We start from the raw sequence: 16638 nt of genomic DNA, 5'->3' as shown, positions 1-16638 counted from the left end.
CGGGAATGCCAGACTATTCCGAGCAGTGTGGCATTCCAGCATGCAGGCGCCCCACACTAGATCATCTGCTGCGGATGTTGAGTTCATGAGCACTGGCAGGGGACCGCAATGCCATTACGTTTTTCGAATTACCATAAAGCAGGTACACTGCCCAGCTCTTGAAAAAAATTCTGAACGCATCTGCGCTGGGCTTTGGCGATAATGTTTCTTGTGGAATAACTCAGATGTGTCTGTTCCGGTTTTCGCGCGAATCTTTCACTCATGGCTAATTCTGAATATTGGAGGTCTTCTGTGGATTACAGGTGAACTGATGCATATGAACCAACATTTGTGACTATATGTATGCATGAAATGATTAATCTTGTTCAACGATTGGGCACCGTCACTAGTACAGGGTGGGCATGGGCTCTTTACTATTTGACACTGTCTAACTGGCACCCTTTTTTGTCAGGCAAAGGAAAAGAGGGGCTGGACGTTGAATAGTGCTGGCTATCTATTGGGACCACGTAAGTGCTCATGAAATATTCTTGTTAAAATATGCCTACTGACCAGTCACCAGAATGCAGTGTTTCAAGTGGGATCTATCAAATCATAACATGTGTATAATTCAATTACTTTGTTTAACTTCATTCTTTGAAAATATTAAACTGGTTCAAGACTATTTTAAATGTATATAGATGTATTCATTTCATGTGCTTTATACATGACCACAGCATCACTGCATGTGTAAATTGTCACAAACAAAAGATTTTAAAATCATGATCTCACTTTAGGTTTTTTTTTTTTTTTTAATCTTACCATATGTTATGTCATGGTTTCTTATCGTATCCTATGTCCCCAAAAATGCATTGAATGTATTTGGGCTTCAGAACCGGCTTAGAAGCGAAGAAAGATAAAACACAGAGCATTAGCTTTTCCTCACAGGACATGGCTTAAAGGGATTTTGAGTATGCAAGAATCGAATGACATTAAAATCGATTTCAGACCCCCTGACTTTTTATTACACTTTGGGTGGAACAATTCTGCCAGGTTGTAATTGTGGTCACCAGTGGCAGTTTTGGTCCTCCAGTATGCAGTGGTCTGAGGTGACAGACAATAGGCACCAATGGCAATATTCCCCACAAGCAGCACACACTGCCTGTCACTGCCAACCCTCTTCTGAGGCAGGGGGGCATTGCTTGCTTTGTGGCATACCCCATCCAATTGTTGTCTGTCTTTTTGTCAGCCATGGTGCTGTGCACCAAGTTCGTATCAAGGCGCTGGTGGAGGAAGCAAAAACACCTTCAAGGTTTAGACGAGCCATTGCAAGGGTTAATAAGGGTAATACAGTGAGGGGTTATCAGAATATCCCAGGGGACTCCAAACACCCACTCGGTGTGAGGGAGAGGATCAACGTCCCCATGCACAGAGGAAGGGAAAGCAACCATACTGCCCCTCACCAGTCTCACTTGTACCCAGTCGTCCAATGACGCCAAAATGTAACTGAAATTTACAGGTGGTGAGACAGGCCATGTTTATACCCATCGTAATGAAAGCAGACTCCTTTACATAACGTTACTCCATTAAAGGTTTCTCCTCCTAAGTGGAATAGTACATCGCCCACTCTGATGATTCGTATTTGCTATGCATGTGAACCTCACATGCTTAGAGGGTACTTTCCTCCTGAAGGGAGAGCAAACTTGATGAAGCAGATAAGCAGAGTCCATACACTGCGTGTGTCTGCCCATTAAATATTTTAATTATAATTGGTGGTTCAGTCCCTCAGAGACAGAACTTGTCAAATGCCAAACCGGATTCCAGTTTAGATGTGCAGTGTGTATTTTTTATCACAAATGCCAAAACAAGATCTGAATTGTTTTCCCTACAACTGAGTCAAAGGAATTATGTTATTTCTCATATTACAAAATGTGCAAGCATTGGGAAGTCAAATGTGATATTAAAACAAAGACCTGGCTGAATGGTTTATTGTGTCAGAAGAGCCCTGTGATGGCATTTTAGCAGTAGAACATCGAGTACCCATTTGTACCTGCATACGTCTCACGTCGAGTTGGGTAATAGGAACAGTTATTAAACTGAAAAAAAGAATACTCAATTTGTGGTGTGAAAGTGACGATTCCTTTCCTTGTGGTCAATCTTTTTTTGAAGATTAGGATATATCATGAGTTTTTAAAAAGCACATGAGTCTGAAAGAGAATCTTTCTGTAACTAGGATGTAAGGTATATCAACACTTTTAGGGTGTGTAACCAGTCACTGGTGTGCACATATTACAACCAAAACTTAAAATACAGTGACCACACAAACCATAACTAACTGATACACTCACTCTATTCAAAGAAGCGAACCTTTTAAAATTAGTCAGTATGGGCATTGAAATCAATAAAATGTACACTAACATATTTCTTTTTTTTCTCAGCCCTCAAAGTCTACTTATAGATATTTTCTTGCTGTACAAATAATATTCCTGAAAATCATAGCAGCTGGCTACATTAATCATGTTCATTATTTTCAAAATGTTAAATGAATGCAAATTCCTGCGTTCAGTGGCACCTAAATCTTTATACTGTACCTTAGGGTTTTGACCAACACTTACACAGTGTCGCCTGACAAAAGATCTCACCACTAAAACTGACAATAAATACACTGCTAGGTTGAAATGGAGAGTGATACATCTTATGTAGGTTCATGATCATAAGCTATGTGTTCATGCTATGAATGTACACTATCCTTGAGTTCCTGATGCAACTCGGCGAAGTGTGGATTTTTGTCCATATGACATTTAAGGACCATACATATTTAAGCTTTCTTTCCAAGCCCTTGAAATGGTCTAATATAGCGAAAGACGTATTCTTAAAATGTAAGAAGTAAAATTATATAAGACTAGACAGAACGCTGTACCAGTATAACAAAATATAGAGCAGAAGACAGCACTTATCCCGCAACCAGTTATTATTGCCTTCTCTCCACCAGAGACCTGTTCTATAATATGGAGAGTGGCAGCTAATGACCAGAAAAATGGAAGAGCTGAGATGCTATTAGAACATTTCATTTATTGAGAAAGATTGTTTTAATAAAACATGATTGAACGTATGGGGCAGTTGGCATTTACCAGCAACTGGTCTACTCAGCTTTCACTGAAAGGGCATCAAACTTCATTCTAATATCCAGACTTTTTCTTGGCGGGGTCATTTCTTGTGTTCTGTAGACATATGTAAGTCCACTTTATAGACATTGAAGTCAAAATGTCGCTGTACAGAACACTTCCCCCCTTAATGTGTGTTGAGAGCTGTACTGGAATGGGTGTGCTGTACTATACTGGGCACTGGCGGTTCTCTAAACTGTGTAATAGGAATCATCCTTTGTTTCAGGTCGAGTTGATCAACTTTTACTGATAAAGGACATTCCCATTGCAAGGGGGAGAGAAGAGACACCAGGGGAATGTAAGATAGCTTTTGGAGGTTATTTCACATAACAGCAGTCTATTTTTTACCTTGAATGGCAAGTACACTTCGTGAAAAAAGCAGAATCACCCTAATACTGAACTCACACATCAAAATCACCATTACGTAGATGTAGTCTAAGTTCACCCAGTTCCCATGACTTACGCCTTTATTTCATCTGTTTTTAAATACATTTATTCTCTTTTTCATTTATGAACCATCATATTTAAAACAAAGGTCCATCAGTATGTTCGTAGATCACCACAATCCAATTTAGAAACATAATTCAAGCCCGTAAATGAACCTGACACAGTGATAGCATTAAAGTAACAAGATTTGAACAGGGAAAGTGAATTAATGCCTCTGGTGTGCGTTGCATTAAACAGATGCAGTAGACAACCACAGATCCTTCAACGACAAACATGGACTTGCTGGAAAGCGGGAAGTGCAGCCCGAAGATGATGTAAAGTCAGGTAAGGCACGGGCAAGGAGATCTCTACTTTGATACAACACTTTAGGTAGATATCCAGGTCTGTCACCTAAGTCCATCTCCTCTTTCAGAGAGTCATCTTATCTAGAAGTCAATTAATTGAAAGTACAAAGGGGTACACAGAAAAACTTTCGACTCACCTCGGGTCCCTTGGAGTAAGCGAAACTGTTTATAGGTTACTGAAGAATTGTTTGCTAGACTGTCTATGCGCTTCTTTTGTAGACCAATAAAATGTGTCACCCTTCATAACATGCAGTCCTTTCAAAACACTAAACCAAACCCTCCTTTAAATAGCAGTAAACCCAAACGTACTGACGAGCAATGTTGCTAGTATTCCTATTTTGTCTTGTACACTATATTGTATTACCAATGTTAATCATCTATGAAGTGCTGACAGGATGTCCTTTTTGAGGTGTTCAATAACATCAGGTGTTGGGAGGGATCGTACAGTACCTCTATGTGCAGATTGATGCCAAGAAAGCAAACTGTGTGATGCTCTTAAATACGTAGTAGAAAATATGAATGCACTACTATGTGACGGATTTACAGAGATAAGCCTATGTGATTATCCCATATATGGACAGCCTTAGTTTACCAATCCATAATTAAATTACCTATAGATTTATTGAGATTCACCTGTTCCATAATCCCATATGTGGACAGCCATAGCTTACGAACCCATCATTAAATCACCTACAGATTTATAGATTTGCCTATTTATTAATGCCATATGATTGAACATATGAGTACAGCCATAGTTTATGAATCGATCATTAAATTATATAAAATGGCAGGAGCGGATAAGATAGGCAGCTATAATTGCTTCAATCATCTCATTTTCATGGACTGGCAATGACTGCAGACCTTACAGAACTACTTGAGTGGCGGGGATTTTATGGTGGCCAATCATGAGGCTGAAGCACCCTTCACTTCCAAAGGCATTATTCCGCTCAAAACTCCTATTGCCAACATGGGTAATGCCATCTTTACACCACTCACGTATTGTGTGAGCTACTTACAGGCCTTCCATCACCCATCTCTTGTAATTAATGTTTGACACCTATTCCAGCCCCAGTCATTTAGAAAAACATCTTACTCAGCTCTCAATTGCATCCCATGGTTTATTGACATCCATTCCAAGGACAAGATCTGATGAGGCCTTTCAAATGGTGCATGACATCTACTCATTAGCAAATATATTATTTCCAGTGACTCATATTCTGTGGAACTTATCTGCCTCAAGCAGCCCAGTCATTATCTCTGCTGTTTGTGACTCTTCTGCGGAACCATATCGTACAGCTTCGCACTTTCTCCAGGTCCTTTACAACGGGAGGCGAAGCAAGCGCACGCTTCCAGTGCACCATTCCTCTGTCAACGTGACCACCAAACTCTACCCTTAGAGACCAGCACCTCGCTTGCCCATGTTAGGTGACAATGACATTGCGTGAATGCCATGTTTTACAGATTCGCTGTGGTTATTTTATTTTATGTCAGCAAGAGGCCCTCAGTAACGAAGCGAGTGTGTACATTTGCTTCGGTGGCACTCTGCACAACCAGCAGTCCCAACCTGTACTAAAATGCTGTCCTTTGCATAAGTAGTGTACCTCAGCCAAGAATCCCCAGTTATATACTCACTGCGGGTCACATTCTGGGAATAGTGCTGCGGAAGGAACGCGTAAAGCGCAGGACCTGTTTTCCCGGACCTGCGGCTTTGTCGTCATACCCTGGATGCGTCTCTGGTACCGGAGTGCGTTATTTTAGTGCCCATCTGCGACACACTTGGAGCACCAGCCTGACATGGAAGCACAGTGCCTTCATGGGTCACGTACACGAGCTTGGCTGCTTTAATGCTCGACCATTTGAGTCAAAACAAGGATTGTTCACTTAAGGGAACATGAGCAGCTGCTGCCCGTGTGCCCATAGTTGAAAAAACATAATTTGTAAGAAAATGCTAGGCCATTGAAAGAAGCCCGTTTAAGGTCTGCCTTTTTTACTGTGCTGTGGGGAGGGGGTGTGGGACCCTTCGAAGGAACAACTAGTGCATGACCTCATGTTTATGCACAACCTGCGCTTCTCTGCGTGCTGAAAGGCTGGCACCAAAATATGTTGCTCTTAAGTGCAGACTTAGCCCTCTGATTGCACCTCGCCCATCTCCTCACAGCACAATCTCCATTCCGCAGTCAGATCCTGTATGTTAAACGTCTGCACTTCTCCCTGCTAAATGATTCCACCTTGATGTGCAGCTGCTCTGATCAATAGATTATTGGTCGCGCTTAAAGCCAGCGCAAAAATAAATTAAAAAAACAAGTAAGTAAATAAATAAACGGATAAATGAATCTTATCTAAAAAAAAAACTAAAAAAAACAGACATCTGAATACTACGTCTATGGCAGAACAAATGGAATCACGCGATTTGCGGCTGCAACGTTTTCCGTATATGTATAGATCTGCCGCATTTGCCACATAATACATCGTCTTCTTTACAAACGGGAGATTTTGCAAAAAGAAAAACGTTTCTGACTCAAAAGGATCCCAACGGATACTTAGAATGCATTAACACATATTGCTGCACAGTGTAAGGCCCCTTGCAAAGGATAAATAGTTATTTTTCTGCTAATTGCTATGTTTATGTGTTAAACTGGTACTAAGGAGATTAAACCTTCGCCCAGACAGCGTTAACATGTGTCAAATGACAAAATAAAGAAGTAATAGTGTTACAAAATGTGGTACATTACACTACATAATTTGCCTTTTATGGCCAGATAGTTGTCAACCCTGCATAATTTGTCCTCCCTTGCCACATAATTCCAGTGGACCTGATCTAAAGGTATCATACAGATTTGATTATAAAACTTCATTTTTTTCATATATTTGAGAGGCAAACTTCTCACCATTTATGTGACGCAGAGACGTTTTAAGGGATGGGCAAGTGGACTCTGGCCCAGTGCCCTACTCTTTTATGGGACCACCCGAGAGAGCCATCTCTGTCCTGCAGAGAGTTTTGCCCTGATGACTCATATAGATTGTTATAAAGAACGTTTTCCTTTAATATTTTTTTGCAGTTGGTGATGTGTTACAGACATTTTGCACTGAAATGTTGTTTATGTTTTCAACAACATGGACCACCCATAAGAATGTGCGTTTAGATCAAAACAGGACCTCAAATATGAGAAACGGGAGTTGGAAACAAAGGTTATTTGTAATAATATTAGTGAGTTGCTGCTGTAATACAATGTTGAAAAGCCACGTCACTGTCCCTGATTCTTAGATGGAAACACATTTAACATTTGGACCTGTGTACCTGTGCACTGTCAGTGACCTGGCCAAAGAGCATGAAATAGCTGAAATTGGCTCATAAATTCAAAACTGTTGCAAAGACGGCCCCCCAAAATATGTTTGGCCCAGGACCCCGAGAAATTCTTAAGATGTCTCTGGGATGACACACATCATGTAACTTCACTTCTCTTACTAATGACATACTTGATGATCTGATTGATTGATTGTTCTCCCAGAGCTGAGCTGGGAAATGTCGGTGTGACAAGCCCTCAATGTGCAAATAAAAAAAAGGACCTCAAACAAGGTCTGAGTCTCTGGAGAACCTTTCAGATATTGTGGTGACTTGAGGAGTCCACCCTTGACGAAGGGGAACAATGGGATTTGTGCTTTTGGCATAATCACCTAATTCAGTAGATGGACAACCATTGTATCAATATTTAACAATAGCAAGTCGACGCTATATTTGAAGTGTTAACATCAATCTATATTTGAAGTGTTAACGTCATTCTCATTGATTGACATCACTGCAACATTATTTCGGAACGTCTTAACACAGCTGCACCCTTGGGAAGAAGCTAATTGCGTAATTTCTGGCGTTCACTGTGGGATCACAGGAGACTCAGACTCTTTTCATACTGTTCCTAAACCTATATTTAAAGCCGATAAATGTGTAGGGGTCCGAAAATGCACCTGTTTCAGCAATCACTCACCTTAAATCTGCTATCAACTGCGTCAACCTGGATTAAACATGGGCTCCTTAAAACATATGGGGATTGTAAATTCTCTTTGCTAAATATGTCATGCTCCATAGAACGTTTGTAGGACTCTTATGGGACAACGCAGCGTTTTCTGGAAATATGCAACGGAAAGATATTGGCAACGATGTGGATGCATACGACTACTGCAAAATTTCACAATGATTTAAAGGCTTCAGTGGTTACCAGCCAACAGTTATTGTTAACATCTTACCCAGTAGTGATATAATCCATTTTATTGCCTGTATCTGTGGGCTCGAGAAAATTATTTCCGGGTGGGCATAAGGTCTGCTATCAAGGGGCATGCGCTATAGTGAAGTTCAGTAGTGGGGGTACCTCACCTTTCAGGTAACTAAACTATAGAAGAGAAGGCTATTTAGAACTATCTCACAGACAAAAACTGATGCAGTTTCGAAAAAATAACGTTCTTATGTTTGCATAGCATTCTATTGAGTCCAACACGTTCAACTTCTTGGAATTCCCAAAAGGAAATTCAAGGGTGCGAAAATTACTCCATCTTCTTCTTGCTGCGCTGTCCTACGCCAATGTGAAAGTTCATTCCTGTCCTATCCCCCTGCACTGGAGAACCTGTTTTCCGATGATGTTGGCTAACGGGGTCATGTAGGTCGTGAGTTCTCTAGATATTCCTTGAAATGTTGGATGATGGCTTTTTGGAGTACTTTGTCAGGAAAGGGGAGTAAAGATATTGGTGAATGTAGATGTGATTGACCTACGGATAACAGCTTCCTAGTTGGCAGCCCTCCTAACATATGGTCCACTCCTTGACTCCATGTATGAGTGGTCAGGCCTTGGTGGATGACCAGGACTATTGAGATGATGTATAGCATGGCCAATCCCCCCTTAGGCTCAGGGGGAGAGAAATACCTAATTTGTAGGTAGATGTGATGTTCACAGTGCAGGTGACAGTCATATTGATCAGGCTTGCATGTGTACCTATCAGCTCTGACCCCTTATGGCAAACAACAGCATCCAATTCTCCTAATGACATGTCCAAGTTACTGGTGATGTATGGCTCGAAATAGACAGAGATGATGAGGAAATTTGGGCCCGATCTATGTAAAGTTAGTGCTGCCTTTGCATCATTTTACTAAACAAAAGCAGTGTGCACTTCCAAAATGTTGGCTCATTTTGTAGGTTTGTGTCACTTTGGCGTCAAAAATATGATGGAAAGGTAATTAATTGTTGAACTCGCTGGAGTTGGCAGAAGGTTTCTTGAGGAGGGGTTTAATTTTAACATGTTTCCAGTCATCTGGGTAGGTTGCTGAGGTAATTGACAAGTTGAAAATGTCAGTGAACTTACTAATGTTGGTTCTTTTCCAGAGGTTGAACATGTGGTGTGGACAGGGTTTGTGTGAGATTTAGAGTGTACAGAGTGCAGGATGTTGGCAGTGTCAAGTAGGACTCATTAATAAAAAACATTTTACAATGGTCAAATGCTACAGGGTTGTTACAAATGTCCAAAACAACATACATATAAAACAATCAAAGTTAATCAAGTCAATCAAATGTGCCCACCTCTTGCTGCAGATGAATAACAATGGTTGTGGGACTGTCAATAGTATATACTAGGCTCCCAAGTAGCCTGACTAATGCAACTGCTTAGCTACGCTCCAGGCATATATATTGTGGCAGGGGCTTTATACAAAGTGGAAAGAGGTATTCTCTTCTGGTTTCAAACATAAAATTGCAAAATAGCACAAATTGCATTATAGACTCTACTCCCCCCCACATTCACATCCACAAATAGGTGAGCTACCCCTGCTCTTATGCCATGACCTAGTGTATTGCTTCAATGGCAAAATACCTAGTCTAAAATTAATGTACAATGAGTTTTTAAATGTGGGTTCCATTTTTCCAAATATGGTTCAAAAATAGGAAAGGGCTTGAGTGACCAAAGCTGCTCTAACTTTTGTCCTAATAGATTTATAGACATATTGCCAGAACCTTTCCTTTGCATCCTGCCCAGTGTCTTTCAGCATTTTTCCCAGTTCAGACCAGCAGTCAACACATCCTATGGTTTGTAGGGTGCTAGCCAAGGTCCTAAACCAGGGTAATTTGACTTGTTTGGCTTGCATCCAAACCTCTCGCAAAATGTTCAAGTAGGGTTCCAACTGAGGTTTTGTCCATATCCTTACCCGGTATAGGATGGGACATAGTGCTGCCTGCAGCTCAATAGATTTAATTTCCAGCTTGTACCTTAATGCATCCACAAAAGTCTCAGGACCAAGCAAAAGAAGGTGACAGAGGAAGTGGTTCTTGGCCTTAGCAAACCCTTTCACATTTTTATAGCCCCATAGCTCAGCCTCATATAGGCCTGTATCAAGGGCTTGCGTACTATGGGCTTAAAGGCAGGGGCAACCAGTCTGCTCCCCTGATGTCTGGCAAAACAGAGTACCCCGTTAGCATATTGACTCAGTGTCGCCTCACTCTTAAGTAGTTGGGCAGACCAAGCTAACTTAGAGTCAAACTTTACTCTCAAGTAATCGTAGTGATCAACACGATCCAAGCGTGTTCCATACATTTTGAAAGAGTTCCTCAGGTTAGTACTCCTTTTATAATCATGTATTTTGTTTTCACAGTATTAATTCAGAGTACCTTATTGTTGCAATAGTTTTTGAATGCATACAGGAGCTTGTCCATGGTTAATTCTGTTTGAGACAGGAGAACAACGTTGTCTGCAAAAAGCAGAATTGGCATTCTGTGGCTACCACAAGTCAGTACACCAAGATTTAAGGTCGCCAGGTACTTTTGAACATCATTGATGACAATATTAAACAAGGCTGGGGCAATACGCATCCTTGCCCGACCCCAATGTTTATTCTAAAGCTTTTGCTGACTTCGCCCTTTGGACCATACATGACTGATGAGGTGTTAGTGCTGTATTTTTCCTTAATAGGTGACACTAATTTTGTTGGACAGACCTGAACTAATAAAGTTTGCTAAAGTAGGTCACAGCTTACAATGTCAAAAGCTTTTTTGAGTCCATTAAAATCAGGTATAGTTTGTGAACTTTTGATGCACGTCTATTTCAGACAGATATTAATTAATCACATTGCTTGATTGATTGTTCCTTGTCTTTCCTGGAAGCCTGTTTGTGAAGCATTAATGATCTCATTATCACTTTGCTATATAAATCTACACAATACATTTCATTACATTACTTAGCCAGTCATCTAGCCAGGTATGCAAAAGTTTAGCATGTATTATCCATGCTGTTTCGAGCAGAGAGTTTGGTCAGTAATTAGAGGGGTTGTTTCAGGGACCTATCTTGTCTTTGGAAACAATTATTGCAGATTTCCAGGATGCTGGTGCCTTCTCCTGGAATTAAACCACCTTGTTATCTGCAGTCAGAATAGTTACCCAAGAAGTAAGATTTGATCTATACCTATCCACAAGAATCCGATCAGGACTTGGGGCCTTGTTTTGTTTCAGGCTGAGAATTGCCAATCAAACTTCATTCTCAGAAAATTCCTTATTTGTTGTTTTGCCTTCTGACATCAATAAAGTGAAGTGCTTCGAGTCTCCTCCATAGGTCAGTTGTTTTTCTGGTGTCTTTCCTTCCCCAGTGTTAACCGCACAATACTAGGGTGTTTCTGACTTGAAAGACTGTATAGGCTCTAATTACGACCGACACATTATGACAGTGGCGATTGGGTCACGGTAAGACTGCCAGCACCACCAGTTTCTCTCAACTGGAGGGACTAGCGGTGCTGGCGGTCCTAATCTGCCAGGGCAGCGCTACATGCAGCCCCACCCTGGGGATTACGACCCCCCCTCTCCACCAGCTTTTACATTTGGTTGCACCACTATGTAAAGCTGGCTGAGACAGGGTGCAGGGGGCCCCATGGACTTGGCATGGGCAGTGCAGCGGCCCACATGGGCAGCCCTGTCCTTCTTTTAAGCGCAACAGGTGCTGTTGAACCTTACGCATCACAACATTGCCGTTGCTGGTATTAATGTTGTGGGCTGTTCCCCACTGGGCCAGCTGACAGAAACAGTGTTTCCGCCCGCTTACCCAGCGGGGATCTCGTAATGGGGCCCATGGGACGGCGGCCGACCCCCTTAGTGTAGAAAAATGGTTGTACCAGGAAAAAGGCATAATAATATTTTCCAACTGTCTTGGGGTACCTCCTGATCTCCACCGAACTAACTCCTAGAAGTGCCTGGAGTTCTTGCTTCCATGAGTGCCTTCAAAGCCTTTACTTGGACTTGGCTTTTTTGGAGTTAATGAGATGCTTGTGCAGATTTCAGTTTGCCGCACTTTTTGTCAAACCATTCTATATGCAAGAAGTTACAATTACCAGTGTTCCTACTTCCACTGTCAAGTTGTGGACCACTGTGCCTCCAAGACAAATTAATGAAAGTCTTGAATTTGAGAATAATCTCTGGGTCTTTTAGGTTACTAAATTCCTTGCATGTTCTCTCCCTGAATGATTTTTGCGGGAGGTTTTGGGCTCTGGCAGGGTGCAATTCTGTGCCACTGTACTTATGCCATGCAATGAACTTCCAATTTGCTGTTAATTGTAGTGCGCTTTTCCTAAGTTTGGGTAAACAAGTAGTGTTCGATTAATTCCATGCAGGAACATTTAAACAAGCTATGTACGGGTAGTGCTCACTCTCAACTTGATGCTCTATTACGAAGTTGTAGTCATTGATTAAAACATAATCTATCAGGCTTACATGACCACCTGATCAAGCTTGTATGACCATCTGATTGGAAGGCGTGGTGAGCTGGCAAATCTAAGGGCACAGAACCGTTTAGAGGATAAAGATCATTTGTAAGCCCAAGGGATGTAAGGGGGCACCTCTCCTTGAGCGGTAGGTTAGAAAAGGTGGGAAGGATGGTTTGCAGATAACGTGATTGTGCAACACATCTAAATTGGCCACTATATCATCAGGTTTGCTGTTAAAATCCCCACAAACCAGAATGCCATGCTGCTTTGCTTGTGAATGGTTGAAGCATGAAGGTGGTGATATATTTTGATGAGGAATATCAATGTACTTCTCCAGCTCATTCAATTGCTTATGAAAGTCTGATTGCAGGCCTGGCAATAACTAAACGTTCAATATGGTTAACACCCAACATTCGCAAGAAATCACCAGCATTGGAATGTTCTTATTATTTGGGTGAACACTTGGCTGTCTGTATTCAGTGAAGTGGAAATCCCAATAATGAGACCACCTCTTAGTCACGCTTTTGTTTCACTTGTGGTTTTCATCAATACCGCTGTGAACCCATCCACAGTAAACTCATCCAGAGCTCAAGCTTCCTAGAAGCAGCAAATAGTATTTGATTTGATGAATTTTACCCATTCTGTGTCAAACTTTCTTTATTTAGTTATCTCCATAGAGCACATCATTATATAAAGATATTGAAACACAACGAGGCTGTCAACGCAAACCTCCGAGAGCTAGAATTACAAACAGAATAATGATATTCCCCTTGTAAACAACTGTTGTAATGAAAGTGCTTTCATCAAATGATCCACCCAATTGAATCTTAACAATTGCTCAACAAAAAACAAGCCCCCCAATAAAAGGGAATAAAGGAAAGAAATCTTGCCTTTAGCTCATCAGTGGACACATTTTTCAATTGGAGATAGGTCCCTAGTGGCTGCCTCTAATACTTCTGGTGAAGTACTCAATGTTTCACTTGAGTATATTGATACCTTTCAGAAATTTGATAAGCCAAAATGACATTGGCAGTTTTCGAAGGTAAGAATGTCCCATCCATGAAACAGATCCGAAATATTAAGATACCCTCCCTCGCTCCCTCCATGGATTTAATGGACCCGGTGTAAGTGCAGGGGTAAAGATAGGATTAAAATGAATACGGGCGAATGGGGAAGGGAATATATCACATTTAGCTGACTGGTTCACTTCATACCAGAAATTAAGGGTCATTTTTGTAGGTGTACTAATATAAGGATTAAGAGGCCGGTCTGCTTTCAGCTTCCATAGGACATCCCAGATGCAGTGGCCCGACACTGCCCGTTCCATGTGGATCCAGTGTTTATATGATTCCCTTAAGAACCATTTGGATATCATTCTTAGCTGTGCTGCCTTATGGTAACAGATAAAGTCAGGAAGAGCTAACCCGCCTGCCTCTTTAGGTAACTGCAGCAATTTATATGGGAGATTAGCTATACGATCCTGCCAATTACAGCGGGTCACCAGTGAGTGTAGCATTGAAAAAAAAACCTCTTGGTCTATTTCGATTGGGCATCCCTGAAATAGATATAGGAAATGCAGTAAACCAGTAATTTTAATTGCATGGATATGACCAATCCGTGATAAGTAGATGGGAGCCCATCTTTTGAGATTGGCTTTAAGTTTTTTGAAGGAGTGAGGGAATTTAGCCTTTTATAAGTCAGAGATCTTGGGAGAGTTAGGTTCAGGTGAAAGGATTTATGTACAGTAGGTTAATGTGGTAATGTGGTAACCGGCAAACCTTTCAAAAAGTGCTAGTTCCTGCTGTGAAGTGTTCAGTGAATTTGAGGGCCTCATTAAGAACAGCAGGACACAGGCCCTCATTATGAGTTTGGCAGGCGGCGGAGGCTGCCTGCCAAACCCGTACCGCCATCTGACTGCCAGTAAGGCCACCACACTGCCGGCCCTATTACAAGTTTCCCACTGGGCTGCTGTTTCCACCCATCAGCCCAGGGGAAAAGAGGGCCGCAACATTGATGCCGGCGGCAATGTGATGATGGGGCGGGTGCAGCAGTACCCGTCACACTTTCCACTACCTGTAAGTCAAGCAATGGAAAATACGATGGGGTTTTCCAACCGCCATGAAAAGGCTGGCGCTTTGGGGAGTCGTAATTCCCAGTGCATCTCTGCATGCAGCACCACGCTGGTGGATTACAACAGCCTAAACTTCCAGGGTGGCAACTGGCAGCAACCTGGCATTGTTGGCGGTCAGACCGTAGCGGCTCTGCCGTGGTCGTAATGTGGAGGTCGGACCGCCACAACTGCGGCGGTCCGATCTCCACCGCGAGTCTGGTGGTTTTAAGACTACCAGGCTCGTAATGAGGGCCATAATCTGCAAATAGTGAGATTTAATGATTTACAGACCCAAAGGGAAGACCATGAATTAATTCCTTCTCTCTAACATTTGCAGCAGGAGGTTCTATACTAAGGGTGAATAAAAGAGGTGAGAGGGGGCATCCCTGTCAGGTACCCTGTTCCACTCTGAAGAAGTCAGAGCCCACTACGGTGACTAGCACATATGAAAGCCTGTTAGCATAATTAGCCTGGACCATGGCGATAAATTGTTCACACAGACTGAACCGATGGAGTGTGTGGAAAAGGGAGAACCACTCTACCCAGTCAAAAGCATTTTTGGTATCTAGAGCCAAGAGCACCGCCAGTATGTGTTTTTTAGTTGCTTTTTCAACCAAGTGGATCACCCTCCTCAGAATACCATGAGTTTGTCTTCCCTTGATAAATCCTGACTGCTCTGGATGAATTAGATCCAGCAGAATTTCTATTAGTCATGTTGCTAAGAACATAGTATGTCATTTGTCATCCAAATTCAATAGACCTATATTTCTGTATGAGGTGCAATAATGGGGATCTTTCCCTGATTTTGGAAGAACCAAGATTAGTGCCTCGCTCACAGATCATATAACCCTGCAAGAGGTAGCCATATGATTGAACAGTGTTGTCCAATAGGGTACCAGATTAGAACTGAAAGTTTTATAGAATTGGACCATAAAGCCATTGGGCCGGGTGAATTGTGGAGTTTAGGGTGGAAATTGCTGACTGGACCTCATCCTCCATGATCGGACTACCCAAAATCTCATCTTGATCTTTGGTCACCTGGGGAAGGTTTATATTGGAAAGGTACTGGGTGTGCTGTTGTATCTTGGATGGCTCCGCCGTACATAAGGATGTATAGAAATCCCTAAAAGCATATCAGTCTCCGCTGTTGCTACCACTCCATCATTTAACTTGATGTGGCTGACGTATTCTTTTTCATGTTTAACCCATAGTGTTTGTGCTAATGGGGCTCCCACCTGGTTTCCCTAGTCATATGTTCCATATTTAAGACGTACCAGAGTATACTCAACCATGTTCCTGTAAATTGCGTTTAGTGTTCCACTAAGTGAGGTGACCTATATTGTTGTGATAAAGAGGGAGAGTCCTTGTAGGCCCTTTCTGCTAGTTGTAGTCCCGCTTCCAGCATGAACCTTTTCTGGTTTTCTGCTTTTTAAAGCAGATAGGAGTGTGATGCATTTCCCCCTAATAAAGGCCCTAAGTGTGGCCCAGGTATTGGACAGGTTAGTATTTTGGGGATCTTTTGTGTGAAAGAAGTCTCTAATACAGGTACAGAGTTCACCAATTGGCAGTCTACTGTTCCCGGAAAGAGCCAATGAAAGTTGTAACAAAATTATGAATACCAGTTTAAAGAAGAGTTTCATCATGTGGGGTGATCCAATAAGCTCTATAGTCAAATGACACCAGGGTCAGAGCCCCCGTAGAAAGATTTGGTGAGCAGAACAACATGTTCATGTCAACCCCTCACATTTTCTGTGCCATTTCATTCACCTCTGCAAGAGCCATGGTCCTCTATCTGCTCCTTTCAATGAATTTGTGGATGATTGCTCTTTGTGTTCTTCAGAGGCTCCACAGTCTGGAGATGGTATACCTAGAAGC

At 41.9% G+C, this 16638-nt stretch overlaps 1 protein-coding gene across 1 annotated transcript in view; it reads left to right on the top strand.

Moving 5' to 3' along the window:
* GAL (galanin and GMAP prepropeptide) overlaps positions 1–16638 on the top strand; it is a 169624-nt gene that overhangs the window by 10894 nt on the left and 142092 nt on the right. Inside the window, exons 3-4 of the mRNA XM_069221271.1 lie at positions 452–506; positions 3825–3911. Coding sequence (XP_069077372.1) covers positions 452–506; positions 3825–3911 — 142 coding nt within the window. The remainder of the gene's footprint in view (positions 1–451; positions 507–3824; positions 3912–16638) is intronic.

The sequence above is a fragment of the Pleurodeles waltl genome, chromosome 3_1 (genome assembly GCF_031143425.1).
Source record: "Pleurodeles waltl isolate 20211129_DDA chromosome 3_1, aPleWal1.hap1.20221129, whole genome shotgun sequence".
NCBI lineage: Eukaryota > Metazoa > Chordata > Amphibia > Caudata > Salamandridae > Pleurodeles > Pleurodeles waltl.
Note: the sequence above shows the minus strand (reverse complement) of the source record. Positions and strands in the feature narration are given on the sequence as shown.